This window comes from Oncorhynchus mykiss, chromosome 9, assembly GCF_013265735.2.
Source record: "Oncorhynchus mykiss isolate Arlee chromosome 9, USDA_OmykA_1.1, whole genome shotgun sequence".
Lineage (NCBI taxonomy): Eukaryota > Metazoa > Chordata > Actinopteri > Salmoniformes > Salmonidae > Oncorhynchus > Oncorhynchus mykiss.
The window spans coordinates 46,608,977-46,623,042 of record NC_048573.1 but is presented as its reverse complement, the minus strand read 5'-3'; the positions used below and the strand labels follow the sequence as shown (position 1 = coordinate 46,623,042).

Genomic DNA, 14,066 nt, shown 5'->3' with positions numbered 1-14,066 from the left:
ATTTATTGAAGTAATATACAAAGTAACAACTGAAGCATCAATCATTTCTTTTCAATTTAAGCTATTATATAAGATTCCCGCTACAAAAAGAATGCTCAGTATATGGGGCATTGAACAGAATCAATAGAGTATCTATTTTGGTACTGTCCATCTGTGGCTTGTTTTTGGAGTCAGGTTCAGGAATGGTTGTTAACATGGGTGCCACTGGGCGCACATTTGGGGGTTTTGCCCTAGCACTACACAGCTGATTCAAATAACCAACTCATCATCAAGCTTTGATTATTTTCATCAGCTGTGTAGTGCTAGAGCAAAAACCAAAACGTGAACCCAGGAGGAGCCCCAGGACCGAGTTTGGGAAACCCTGCCCTATGGTACTGCCCAGGGACACAGTGATTTAATGCAAAGTGGTGGATTGTGGGCATGCGCCTGCCACGGAGGAACATGCAAATCTTCCACTGTTTGATGTCAGAGTATCTCACCATTGTCCCAGGGGACATGAGGACTACCTCCAAATCATCTCGCATCTGACGCACCAGGGCTGTCCCCTTTGTGTGTCCAAGTTGTTTCCACCGAGATGGATGACGATATTCACGAACACAACTCGACTCGGCGAGAGAGAATATTTCAGAACCCTTCAACTGGGAACAGCTCGGCCATATTTCCGGCTCGTGTAGTCGTCTATTTAGCCAGCTGCATTGTGTAATCACATAGCAAATATTTGCTTCAGTCTTTGTTTCCTTGCTCTCGCCAATTTTCTGTGAGCAATGATCAGTATGATTATGAGCATGGATCTTATCAATAAATAAAACGTACAACATCGTGAAGATTCACAAGGTGAGCATGTGTTAAACTGTATTATAAAGTGGGTGGTTCGTGCCCCAAATGCTGATTGGCTGACAGCCGTGGAATATCAGGCTGTATACCACGGGTATGACAAAACATTTATTTTTACAGCTTCAATTACGTTGGTAATCAGTTTATAATAGCAATAAGGAACCTCGGGGGTTTGTGGTATATGGCCAATATACCACGGCTAAGGCCTGTATGTCAAGGCACGTGCTAAGAACAGTCGGTGGCTTGTTTTTGGAGTCAGGTTCAGGAATCTGTACACTGGTATATTGGCCGTATTTTTTTACATATATTTTTTTACCTTTATTTAACTAGGCAAGTCAGTTAAGAACAAATTCTTATTTTCAATGACGGCCTAGGAACAGTGGGTTAACTGCCTGTTCAGGGACAGAACGACACCTGCATACCTCCTTGTGCATTTTTACTTAATTATAATGTTCTATAATAAGGTTGCACGATCACCTTCCGGTGTAAAAACCATGGAAATTAAAAACAAAACACTATGATTAAACTGAGAACAGGCATTGGTCTGAAGCCGGAAAATGAAGGATATTCACATGAGCACCACACAAGTCTCAAATAACCCGCTAAAAAACCAAGCACAGGTGTTCAAAATCTTGTTTTATTCAAATTCAGCAGTCCACATGAGTTTGTCAATTCACATACTGCCGTTTTTCAATTCACATACTGCCCATGAAAATTGTCCAGTTTCCATAAAAGCTATGATCATTTTTCATATTTATTATTGCATAAAATCATCCGTTTTCATAGACATAATTGTACATGTAATGATTTGTATGTTCTACTTATTTCTTATAACTAATAAGAACTTCCAATAAAGCTTCAATGGCTCACTGCAGGCATAGAATCAACATATCCGGAAACACATCTGTTCCCCGGGACACTGGCCATCTTTGTAACAGTACTCGGCACACATGTAGGTCCCGTTGGGCAGGACACAGCGACCGGGTTTCACTATGGTAACAAATTAAAAGTTGTCAGTTATACAGTAGAAACATAAGTGTAATAGGAATTTCCAAGATAACAATCGAGAAAAGCAGTCGCAGGTAAAGTCAATCAAATCTATCCATAATAAATCGATACATGTAAAATGTATATGTACAATGTATGTGCATGTACAGTGGGGAGAACAAGTATTTGATACACTGCCGATTTTGATTTGATACACTGCCCATATCCATGTAAAATGTACATGTAAAATGTATATACATGAATATACAGCAGAAAAGCTGTAAAACTCCAAAATATTTGTGTCCTCCAAAGAGGTGGATTGGTTAATATTAATTATTTTTTATTTAGAAAAAAATTATATCCAGTTTATTACAAGCTGCAACAGGGAGACACTTCCAGCACAGAAGCATAGAAAATGTCTGACTGGCATCTTGGAGACATGCCCTTTACATTCTAATCAGACAGCAACAAACGTTCTGTAAACACCAGCTCTAGAGGCTTGTAGGAAGTCAAAACAAACAGGCTGTCAGCTGCTACAGAATCACACAGTGTTCACAGAATGTCATCAATACAACATAACAGTGAATAATCAGTGTGTCCTCGGCCCTTGTAACTCAAGTCCGGCGTGAACCTCTATCAACAGATATGAGAACAATCCATAACATTCAGCATCAAGTCTAGTGACCATCAATCCACACCTTGAGTGTCACAAGTAGAACACTGGAAATCATCCGTACACTGATTCTTTCCATTGAGGTCTTACTATTACAATGAGTTGGAATTTTGTTGGTGTTCCTTGACAAATTGTCAGCTTAAAGTTCTGTGAATTGCTGTATCGTAAGAAACGTATGTTGCTACTCCTCTGATGTCTCAGCCTGATATTCCCAAAATCCTTTTCCCTGAAATATTTTACTTTTATTTATCTAGGCAAGTCAGTTAAGAAAAAAATCTTATTTTCAATGACGGCCTAGGAACAGTGGGTTAACTGCCTTGTTCTTAACGACAGATTTTTACCTTGTCAGCTCAGGGATTTGCTCTTGCAACCTTTCGGTTACTAGTCCGACGCTCTAACCACTAGGCTACCCTGCCGCCAACGGTCCACCAACCAAAGGACATCCAGCCAACATGACACAACTGTGAGAAGCATTGGAGTCAACATGGGCCAGCATCCCTATGGAACGCTTTAAACACCTTGTAGACCCCATGCCCTGATGAATTGAGGCTTTTCATAGGGCAAAAGGGGGTGCAACTCAAAAATATCTATGTGTATGAAATGTACGTTACAAGCCTCAGCTTGAGTAATACAGCAATAATGAATGCAGTGGATGGGTGTATCTGTCACTCTGGAACCATTCCTACCTGTGTCGGTGCAATGCAGTCATGCCCACATCCATTGTGGCAGCATTTTTCATTATTGGGGCAGTCACTGTCATTGGAGCATAACTCCGCACACATCCCCACGCCCCATCGTCTACGAGGGCACACTCCAGGCTTTGCTTTGGGACAACACAATTTGAGCAGACATGTCAGGGAACCCGACTTACCACAAAGAGACATGAACACGGACAAAATTGGACTGAACCATTTTCTGGAAATCAGTCATATTTGTGTGGAGATCGGTACGGTAAAGAGGGATTCGTATTTGTGAAAAGATTGCAGAGTATACCCCTAATATTTTTGTGTCTAATTAGTTTTGGAGACATTTGTCCCCCATCATCAATGTTTCTCCCATAACACCCATGAAAACAAATGGCAGCCTTCTGAACACTGTTAGTAAACCAGTCAGGTTCTTACTGAAGTCAGGTGGGACACACAAGGCGTCAGAGTGAAAGACGCAGCATTTGTCATCTTTAGGACAGTCCTCATCGCGGACACATCCCTTGTGTGACGGCACGACATTCAGAAGCAGCGGGCACTGACCTGCCTTCGGGGGGATCGGCACTGTGAGAGAGCAGGAGGAATTGGAAACAGTTGGACCGAACCATTTTCTGAAGATCTGTCATATTTGTGAGGAGATGGTTACGATAAATAGGCATTTGCATTTGTAGGAAGTCAAAACAGAAAGCGGTGACATTGTCAGCTGCTTCAGAATCACACAGTGTTCCACAATGTCATCAATACAATACAACAGTGAATAATCAGTTTGCCCTCGGTCCTTCTACTGGGACCTCCAGTCTGGCGTCAATCTCTGTCAACAGATATGAGAACAATCCATAAAATGTATCATCAAGTCTAGTGACCATCAACCCACACCTTGAATGTCACAAGAAGAACAATGGAAATCATGTGTATTACAGAAGCTCTGAACTAAACATTGTGTTGATCCCTCTAAATTAAATATGAGCTTTACTGGTCTTATATGTCCCCATTACAAAAGGTTTATGGTGTATATATATATATATATATTTATATATAAAACTCTAAATACCTACATGGCTCTCAGAAATCTTCTTAATTGAGTGTCTCAGCTCTAAAGAGAGTGTATGTGAAATATATTGATCTATGTGTATGAAATGTACATTACAATCTCCAGCTTTCTTGTTTCCAGAGTAATGCAGCAATAATGAATGCAATAGATGGGTGTATCTGTCACTCTGGGACCATATCCTACCTGTGTACGGTGCAATGCAGTCATGCCCACATCCATTGTGGCAGCATTTTTCATCATTGGGGCAGTCACTGTCATTGGAACATAACTCTGCACACGTCCCTACTCCCCAGCCCCATCGTCTACGAGGGCACACTCCAGGCTTTGCTTTGGGACAACACAATTTGAGCAGACATGTCAGGGAACCCGACTTACCACAAAGAGACATGAACACAGACAAAATTGGACTGAACCATTTTCTGGAAATCAGTCATATTTGTGTGGAGATGGTTACGGTAAAGAGGAATTTGTATTTGTGAAAAGATTGCAGAGTATACCCCTAATATTTTTGTGTCAAATTAGTTTTGGAGACATTTGTCCCCCATCATCAATGTTTCCCCCATAACACCCATGAAAACGCATGGCAGCCTTCTGAACACTGTTAGTAAACCAGTCAGGTTCTTACTGAAGTCAGGTGGGACACACAAGGCGTCAGAGTGAAAGACGCAGCATTTGTCATCTTTAGGACAGTCCTCATCGCGGACACATCCCTTGTGTGACGGCACGACATTCAGAAGCAGCGGGCACTGTCCTGCCTTCGGGGGGATTGGCACTGTGAGAGAGCAGGAGGAATAGGAAACAATTGGACCGAACCATTTTCTGAAGATCTGTCATATTTGTGAGGAGATGGTTGCGATAAATAGGCATTTGCATTTGTAGGAAGTCAAAACAGAAAGCGGTGACATTGTCAGCTGCTACAGAATCACACAGTGTTCCACCATGTCATCAATACAATACAACAGTGAATAATCAGTGTGCCCTCGGTCCTTCTACTGGGACCTCCAGTCTGGCGTCAATCACTATAAACAGATATGAGAACAATCCATAACATTGATCATCAAGTCTAGTGACCATCAACCCACACCTTGAATGTCACAAGAAGAACAATGGAAATCATGTGTATTACAGAAGCTCTGAACTAAACATTGTGTTGATCCCTCTAAATTAAATATGAGCTTAACTGGTCTTATATGTCCCCATTACAAAAGGTTTATGGTGTATATATATATATATATTTATATATAAAACTCTAAATACCTACATGGCTCTCAGAAATCTTCTTAATTGAGTGTCTCAGCTCTAAAGAGAGTGTATATGAAATATATTGATCTATGTGTATGAAATGTACATTACAATCTCCATCTTTCTTGTTTCCAGAGTAATGCAGCAATAATGAATGCAATAGATGGGTGTATCTGTCACTCTGGGACCATATCTTACCTGTGTTAGGTGCAATGCAGTTATGCCCACATCCATTGTGGCAGCATTTTTCATCATTGGGGCAGTCACTGTCATTGGAACATAACTCTGCACACGTCCCTACGCCCCATCGTCTACGAGGGCACACTCCAGGCTTTGCTTTGGGACAACACAATTTGAGGAGACATGTCAGGGAACCCAAATTGCCACAAAGAGACATGAACATAGACACATTTGGACTGAACCAAATTATGAAAATCTGTCATATTTGTGTGTAGATGGTTACGATAAATATGCATTTTTATTTGTGAAAAGATTGCAGAGTATACCCCTAATATTTTTGTGTCTAATTAGTTTTGGAGACATTTGGCCACCATCATCAATGTTTTCCCCATAACACCCATGAAAACGCATGGCAGCCTTCTGAACACTGTTAGTAAACCAGTCAGGTTCTTACTGAAGTCAGGTGGGACACACAAGGCGTCAGAGTGAAAGACGCAGCATTTGTCATCTTTAGGACAGTCCTCATCGCGGACACATCCCTTGTGTGACGGCACGACATTCAGAAGCAGCGGGCACTGACCTGCCTTCGGGGGGATCGGCACTGTGAGAGAGCAGGAGGAATAGGAAACAATTGGACCGAACCATTTTCTGAAAATCTGTCATATTTGTGAGGAGATGGTTACGATAAATAGGCATTTGCATTTGTAGGAAGTCAAAACAGAAAGCGGTGACATTGTCAGCTGCTTCAGAATCACACAGTGTTCCACAATGTCATCAATACAATACAACAGTGAATAATCAGTGTGACCTCGGTCCTTCTACTGGGACCTCCAGTCTGGCGTCAATCACTATCAACAGATATGAGAACAAACCATAACATTCATCATCAAGTCTAGTGACCATCAACCCACACCTTGAATGTCACAAGAGGAACAATGGAAATCATGTGTATTACAGAAGCTCTGTACTAAACATTGTGTTGATCACTCTAAATTAAATATGAGCTTAACTGGTCTTAAATGTCCCCATTACAAAATGTTTATGGTGTATATATATATATATATATATATATATATGTATATATAAAACTCTAAATACCTACATGGCTCTCAGAAATCTTCTTAATTGAGTGTCTCAGCTCTATAGAGAGTGTATGTGAAATATATTGATCTATGTGTATGAAATGTACATTACAATCTCCAGCTTTCTTGTTTCCAGAGTAATGCAGCAATAATGAATGCAATAGATGGGTGTATCTGTCACTCTGGGACCATATCCTACCTGTGTACGGTGCAATGCAGTCATGCCCACATCCATTGTGGCAGCATTTTTCATCATTGGGGCAGTCACTGTCATTGGAACATAACTCTGCACACGTCCCTACGCCCCATGGTCTACGAGGGCACACTCCAGGCTTTGCTTTGAGACAACACAATTTGAGCAGACATGTCAGGGACACGACTTACCACAAAGACACATGAACATGGACACAATTACACTGAACCATTTTCTGAAAATCTGTCATATTTGTGTGGAGATCGTTACGATAAATGTTAGCTGCTACAGAATCACACAGTGGTCACAGAATGTCATCAGTACAATACAACAGTGAATAATCAGTGTGTCCTCGGTCCTTCTACTGGGACCTCCAGTCTGGCGTCAATCACTATCAACAGATATGAGAACAATCCATAACATTCAGCATCAAGTCAATTGACCATCAACCCACATCTTGAATGTCACAACTAGTATACTGGAACCATTGTGTATAACATAAACTGTATACGCTAAATGTTTTGTTGATCACTCTCAACTAAATATGATCTTTAGCGATCCTACATTTCCCCATTACAAATAGGTTTATGGTAGCAACTTGTCAGCCTACACTGACTCTTCCCAATGAAGTCTTTCTATTATGTGACTTCTTAATTGAGTTTCTCAGCTCTATAGAGAGTGTAAGTGAAATATATTGATCTATGTGTATGAAATGTACATTACAATCTCCAGCTTTCTTGTTTCCAGGGTAATGCAGCAATAATGAATGCAATAGATGGGTGTATCTGTCACTCTGGGACCATATCTTACCTGTGTTAGGTGCAATGCAGTTATGCCCACATCCATTGTGGCAGCATTTTTCATCATTGGGGCAGTCACTGTCATTGGAACATAACTCTGCACATATCCCCGTGCCCCATCGTCTACGAGGGCACACTCCAGGCTTTGCTTTGGGACAACACAATTTGAGCAGATGTCAGGGAACCCAACTTGCCACAAAGAGACATGAACATAGACACATTTGGACTGAACCAATTCATGAAAATCTGTCATATTTGTGTCGAGATGGATTTGACAAATATGCATTTGCATCTCTGGAAAGTTTGTAGGTCATACTCCAAGTAATTTATTGTCTAATTAATAGTTTTGGAGACATTTGTCCCCCATCATCAATGTTTCCCCCATAACACCCATGAAAATGCATGACAGCCTTCTGAACACTCACAATCTATTGGTTCAAATAAGTAGGTTGAAAACATTGTATGTTAACTAAAAAGGGCTGTGCAGCTAGTTACACACAGACACACAAACAGTGCTATTAAGATGCAGAAATAATCATTTCTAGTTAAATGAACATATGAGACAAATTGACAAACACATATGTTGACTGAATTTTTGCATTCGTTTTCTCAAGTTGGAGCTAAGTTTGGGCCAACTAAAAATGTTAAGTTCAGGTAACACTTTTATCTAGAAGTTGAATAAACTGAAAAAGGCTTTGGAACCACTTACTTCATAATAATTAGTTGAAACAACTAGAATTTGACAGTGTATGCGTAAGATGGCCAAGGGTAGCCTGGATTGTTTCAAAGTCATAATGGCTGGCTTGTATTTCTTTGTAAGGTTGCAACAAAATAGGTTGCAAAGGGGCTATGCACAATTATAGGCTATTGTTTATAACCAATTAGGTAGACTATAACACCTAAGTCAAGTGTAGCAGACTTCTTAAAATAAATCATCAAATTGTCACAGTTTGTTTCATGACAAATAATGCAAAGTAGACTAATTAGAACAACTCACCTGTAGATGTGCCTCCCGTTTCTGCAGCAGAGACTATTTTCAAATCTACAAATGCCAACAGAAAAAGAACCAAAGCACAACGCGCTGACAAATTCATGTCCATGCTGACTTCAAGACTGTTAGAGCAAATGCAGTCCAAATCAATTTAATAGAAGAGGAGGAGACCATAATATGTATTAACCTTAGATGACTAAGAGGGGGGCGCTGCTTTGAAGCCATCGCACAGCCATTTTGGTACTCCTCCTTCATTGTAAAAAAAAAAAAAGCTATAGAAATGCATTTATTAATGTCTACATTTGTTTTTTGACAAATATATTATATTACAGACACCTTAATGCATACATGCAAATTACATTAATTTAACTGAACATGTACATTTTATATTTTGAGAGTGTTAATGTTACTGCCCCCACCACAACAAAGAATTACTTAAATACATGAAATTGTGTCCTTGAAACATTTTATTCATTTATTCAATTCCATTCATTCCTATGGAGGACTGCTCTTTCTGGGATGTGCCAGTGTGGCGGCTTGTGGCTTCAAAGCCTCTCATTGGCCATTACAAAGCATCAGCAATCCAGGGTTTATACACATCATTGAGAGACCATAGAAAAGATGAATGCACAAGGAACAATGCATCTGCAGGGTCCCTATGCCCATCAATTTACATTCCGAGTTCGGATCCAAACACTTGCTTAGGTCACATGTAATGAGAATAATTAAAGAGGATATATGGAACTTGTGCCTCTGGGGGTGTTCTTGATCCAAAAGTGGTCCCCCAAATGGACAGTAATATTGTCCAGAAATTAAGTCAAAATTTGATGTAAACAATTCACAACTAAACGTCAATAGTGTGTCTTCAACTGAGTTTGTAGTTCAATGACTGAATGCATTTCTGTTAAACTGCAGGTGAAAATCCACAATGTATAATGATTAATAACGAAATGTTTCAAAGTACAGTATGTGGAGAGCCATAACACTGTTGATGGGTTGATTTTTGGGCAACTGTTGGGCTTTCATCTTAAGAAATAGGCCTATACATGTCCCAAAATAATTTTTTTAATTTCTATCAAATATGTTCTCTCTCATCTGTCTTGTTCATGATGGGCAGACCTATACGCTTTTATCATTTTCTTACACTGATATCTTGTAGCTTAGAGCGGACAACTATTTGGAGGACTTACATTATTCTCTCACAATAACGTTGTAGGACTATACACATCACATTCTATATGACTGACTGTTAACCTGTCTCCTACCCTTCATCTACACTGATTGAAGTGGTTTTAACAGGTGAAATTAATAAGGGATTGCAGCTTCACCTGGTCAGTCTATATCAGTCTATCTTCATAATATTTTGTACAGTCAGTCTATAACATGTTGTGGTTGACAAAGTGATTAGCCATTTGATTCACTGTTCAGGAGTCTTATGGCTTGGGGTAGAAGCTATTTAAACTGACTTGGCGCTCCGGTACTGCTTGCTGTGCGGTAGCAGAGAGAACAGTCTATGACTAGGGTGGCTGGAGTCTTTGACCATTTTTAGGGCCTTCCTCTGACACCGCGTGGTATAGAGGTCCTTGGTGGCAGGAAGATTGTCCCCGGTGATGTTCTGGGCCGTAAGCACTATCCTCTGTAGTGCCTTGCAGGTAGAGGCCAAGTAGTTGCCATACCAGGTAGTGATACCAACCCGTCAGGATGGTGCAGCTGTAAAATCTTTTGAGGATCTGAGGACCCATGCCAAATCTTTTCAGACTACTGAGCGGGAAAACGTTTTGTTGTGCCCTCTTCACAACTGTCTTGGTGTGCTTGGACCATGTTAGTTTGTTGGTGATGTGGACGCCAAGGATCTTGAATCCTGCTCCACTACAGCTCCGTCAATGAGAATGGGGCGTGCTCGGTCCTCCTTTTCCTGCAGTCCACAATCATCTCCTTTGTCTTGATCACGTTGAGTGGGTGTTGTTGTCCTTGCACCACACGGTCAGGTCTCTGACCTCCTCACTATAGGCATAATAAATACTAAATACTTTCTAAACAATAAGCACACAATATTCCGAAACGGTCACGCTGTTGTGATACTGTGATGAGTAACTTCAGACAAACTCTATGTTGAGTAACATAATGTTTTTAGTCCATAAATGCTTTTCTCAATTACATAAATGCTTCAAAATTCGCAAAAAGTGACATTAGCTGATGAAGATGATCTCATAGAACAAAACATATAAGATCTCCCAAACCTGTCTTCACCACAAAACGTATTTTCAGCGTTTATCCAAAAACCCTACAAAAACTCAATACATTTTCCCATAGGCTTTGTTCAAAGAACCATGATGGAGTTAGTCCCTACAAAGAGACACCATTACTATTGCTCTCTATACATGTTAGCAATTGGGAGTCTCCAACCCATGCAAAAGTAACCTCACAGTCCAATCCCCCCACCCCCCCTTTGCTAATTTCACCACCAGCAAAGCATTAAAAAATAATCTCACCCATCTACCCACAATATCTCATAATGACAGTGAAAACATGATTTTAGAAATGTTTGCTAATTTATTGAAAGTGAAATACAGAAATATCTCATTTACATACAGTACCAGTCAAAAGTTTGGACACACCTAGTCATTCCAGGTTTTTTTATTTATTTTTTACTATTTTTTACATTGTGTAATAATAGTGAAGACATCAAAACTATGAAATAACACATATGGAATCATGTAGTAAAATAAAATTCATAAAATTCAAGATAGTTGGGAACAGATTTTCTATATCCCAATACCATGGCATCAGATTTATTGAAGTAATATACAAAGTAACAATTGAAGCATCAATCCTTTCTTTTCAATTTAAGCTATTATATAAGATTCCCGCTACAAAAAGAATGCTCAGTATATGGGGCATTGAACAAAATCAATAGAGTATCTATTTTGGTACTGTCCGTCGTTGGCTTGTTTTTGGAGTCAGGTTCAGGAATGGTTGTTAACATGGGTACCACTGGGCGCGCATTTGGGGGTTTTGCCCTAGCACTACACAGCTGATTCAAATAACCAACTCATCATCAAGCTTTGATTATTTTCATCAGCTGTGTAGAGCTAGAGCAAAAACCAAAACGTGAACCCAGGAGGAGCCCCAGGACCGAGTTTGGGAAACCCTGCCCTATGGTACTGCCCAGGGACACAGTGATTTAATGCAAAGTGGTGGATTGTGGGCATGCGCCTCCCACGGAGGAACATGCAAATCTTCCACTGTTTGATGTCAGAGTAGCTCACCATTGCCCCAGGGGACATGCGGACTACCTCCAAATCATCTCGCATCTGACGCACCAGGGCTGTCCCCTTTGTGTGTCCAAGTTGTTTCCACCGAGATGGATGACGATATTCACGGTCACAACTCGACTCGGCGAGAGATAATATTTCAGAACCCTTCAACTGGGAACAGCTCGGCCATATTTCCGTCTCGTGTAGTCGTCTATCTAGCCAGCTGCATTGTGTAATCACATCGCAAATATTTCCTTCAGTCTTTGTTTCCTTGCTCTCGCCAATTTTCTATGAGCAATGATCAGTATGATTATGAGCATGGATCTTATCAATAAATAAAACGTACAACATCGTGAAGATTCACAACGAAAGCATGTGTTAAACTATATTATAAAGTGGGTGGTTCGTGCCCCGAATGCTGATTGGCTGACAGCCGTGGAATATCAGGCCATATACCATGGGTATGACAAAACATTTATTTTTACAGCTTCAATTACGTTGGTAATCAGTTTATAATAGCAATAAGGAACCTCGGGGGTTTGTGGTAATGGCCAATATACCACAGCTAAGGGCTGTATGTCAAGGCACGTGCTAAGAACAGTCCTTAGCATGGTATATTGGCCGTATACCACACCTCCTTGTGCATTTTTGATTAATTATAATGTTCTATAATAAGGTTGCACCATCACCTTCTGGTGTAAAAACCATGGAAATTAAAAACAAAACACTATGTTTAAACTGAGAACAGTTGGTCTGAAGCCGGAAAATGAAGGATATTCACATGAGCACCACACAAGTATCAAATAACCCCCTAAAAAACCAAGCACAGGTGTTCAAAATCTTGTTTTATTCAAATTCAGCAGTCCACATGAGTTTGTCAATTCACATACTGCCCATGAAAATTGTCCAGTTTCCATAAAAGCTATGATCATTTTTCATATTTATTATTGCATAAAATCATCAGTTTTCATAGACATAATTGTACATGTAATGATTTGTATGTTGTACTTATTTCTTATAACTAATAAGAACTTCCAATAAAGCTTCAATGGCTCACTGCAGGCATAGAATCAACATATCCGGAAACACATCTGTTCCCCGGGGCACTGGCCATCTTTGTAACAGTACTCGGCACACATGTAGGTCCCGTTGGGCAGGACACAGCGACCGGGTTTCACTATGGTAACAAATTAAAAGTTGTCAGTTATACAGTAGAAACATAAGTGTAATAGGAATTTCCAAGATAACAATCGAGAAAAGCAGTCGCAGGTAAAGTCAATCAAATCTATCCATAATAAATCGATACATGTAAAATGTATATGTACAATGTATGTGCATGTACAGAGGGGAGAACAAGTATTTGATACACTGGTGGATTGGTTAATATTAATTATTTTTTATTTAGAAAAAAATTATATCCAGTTTATTACAAGCTGCAACAGGGAGACACTTCCAGCACAGAAGCATAGAAAATGTCTAACTGGCATCTTGGAGACATGCCCTTTACATTCTAATCAGACAGCAACAAATGTTCTGTAAACACCAGCTCTAGAGGCTTGTAGGAAGTCAAAACAAACAGGCTGTCAGCTGCTACAGAATCACACAGTGTTCACAGAATGTCATCAATACAACATAACAGTGAATAATCAGTGTGTCCTCGGCCCTTGTACCTCAAGTCCGGCGTTAATCTCTATCAACAGATATGAGAACAATCCATAACATTCAGCATCAAGTCTAGTGACCATCAATCCACACCTTGAGTGTCACAAGTAGAACACTGGAAATCATCCGTACACTGATTCTTTCCATTGAGGTCTTTTCCCTGAAATATTTTACTTTCATTTATCTAGGCAAGTCAGTTAAGAAAAAAAATCTTATTTTCAATGACGGCCTAGGAACAGTGGGTTAACTGCCTTGTTCTTAACGACAGATTTTTACCTTGTCAGCTCAGGGATTTGCTCTTGCAACCTTTCGGTTACTAGTCCGACGCTCTAACCACTAGGCTACCCTGCCGCCAACGGTCCACCAACCAAAGGACATCCAGCCAACATGACACAACTGTGAGAAGCATT

The 14,066-nt window shown here is 40.2% G+C and overlaps 1 protein-coding gene across 1 annotated transcript in view; it reads right to left on the bottom strand.

Annotated features, from left to right (window-relative positions):
• LOC110532224 (balbiani ring protein 3) overlaps positions 1–14,066 on the bottom strand; it is a 28,855-nt gene that overhangs the window by 7,626 nt on the left and 7,163 nt on the right. The window contains exons 10-16 of the mRNA XM_036986948.1: positions 8,744–8,882; positions 7,757–7,894; positions 6,953–7,090; positions 6,126–6,272; positions 5,690–5,827; positions 4,433–4,576; positions 3,616–3,762 (exon numbers count right to left, since the gene is read on the bottom strand). Of these exons, the coding sequence (XP_036842843.1) occupies positions 3,616–3,762; positions 4,433–4,576; positions 5,690–5,827; positions 6,126–6,272; positions 6,953–7,090; positions 7,757–7,894; positions 8,744–8,882 (991 nt within the window). The remainder of the gene's footprint in view (positions 1–3,615; positions 3,763–4,432; positions 4,577–5,689; positions 5,828–6,125; positions 6,273–6,952; positions 7,091–7,756; positions 7,895–8,743; positions 8,883–14,066) is intronic.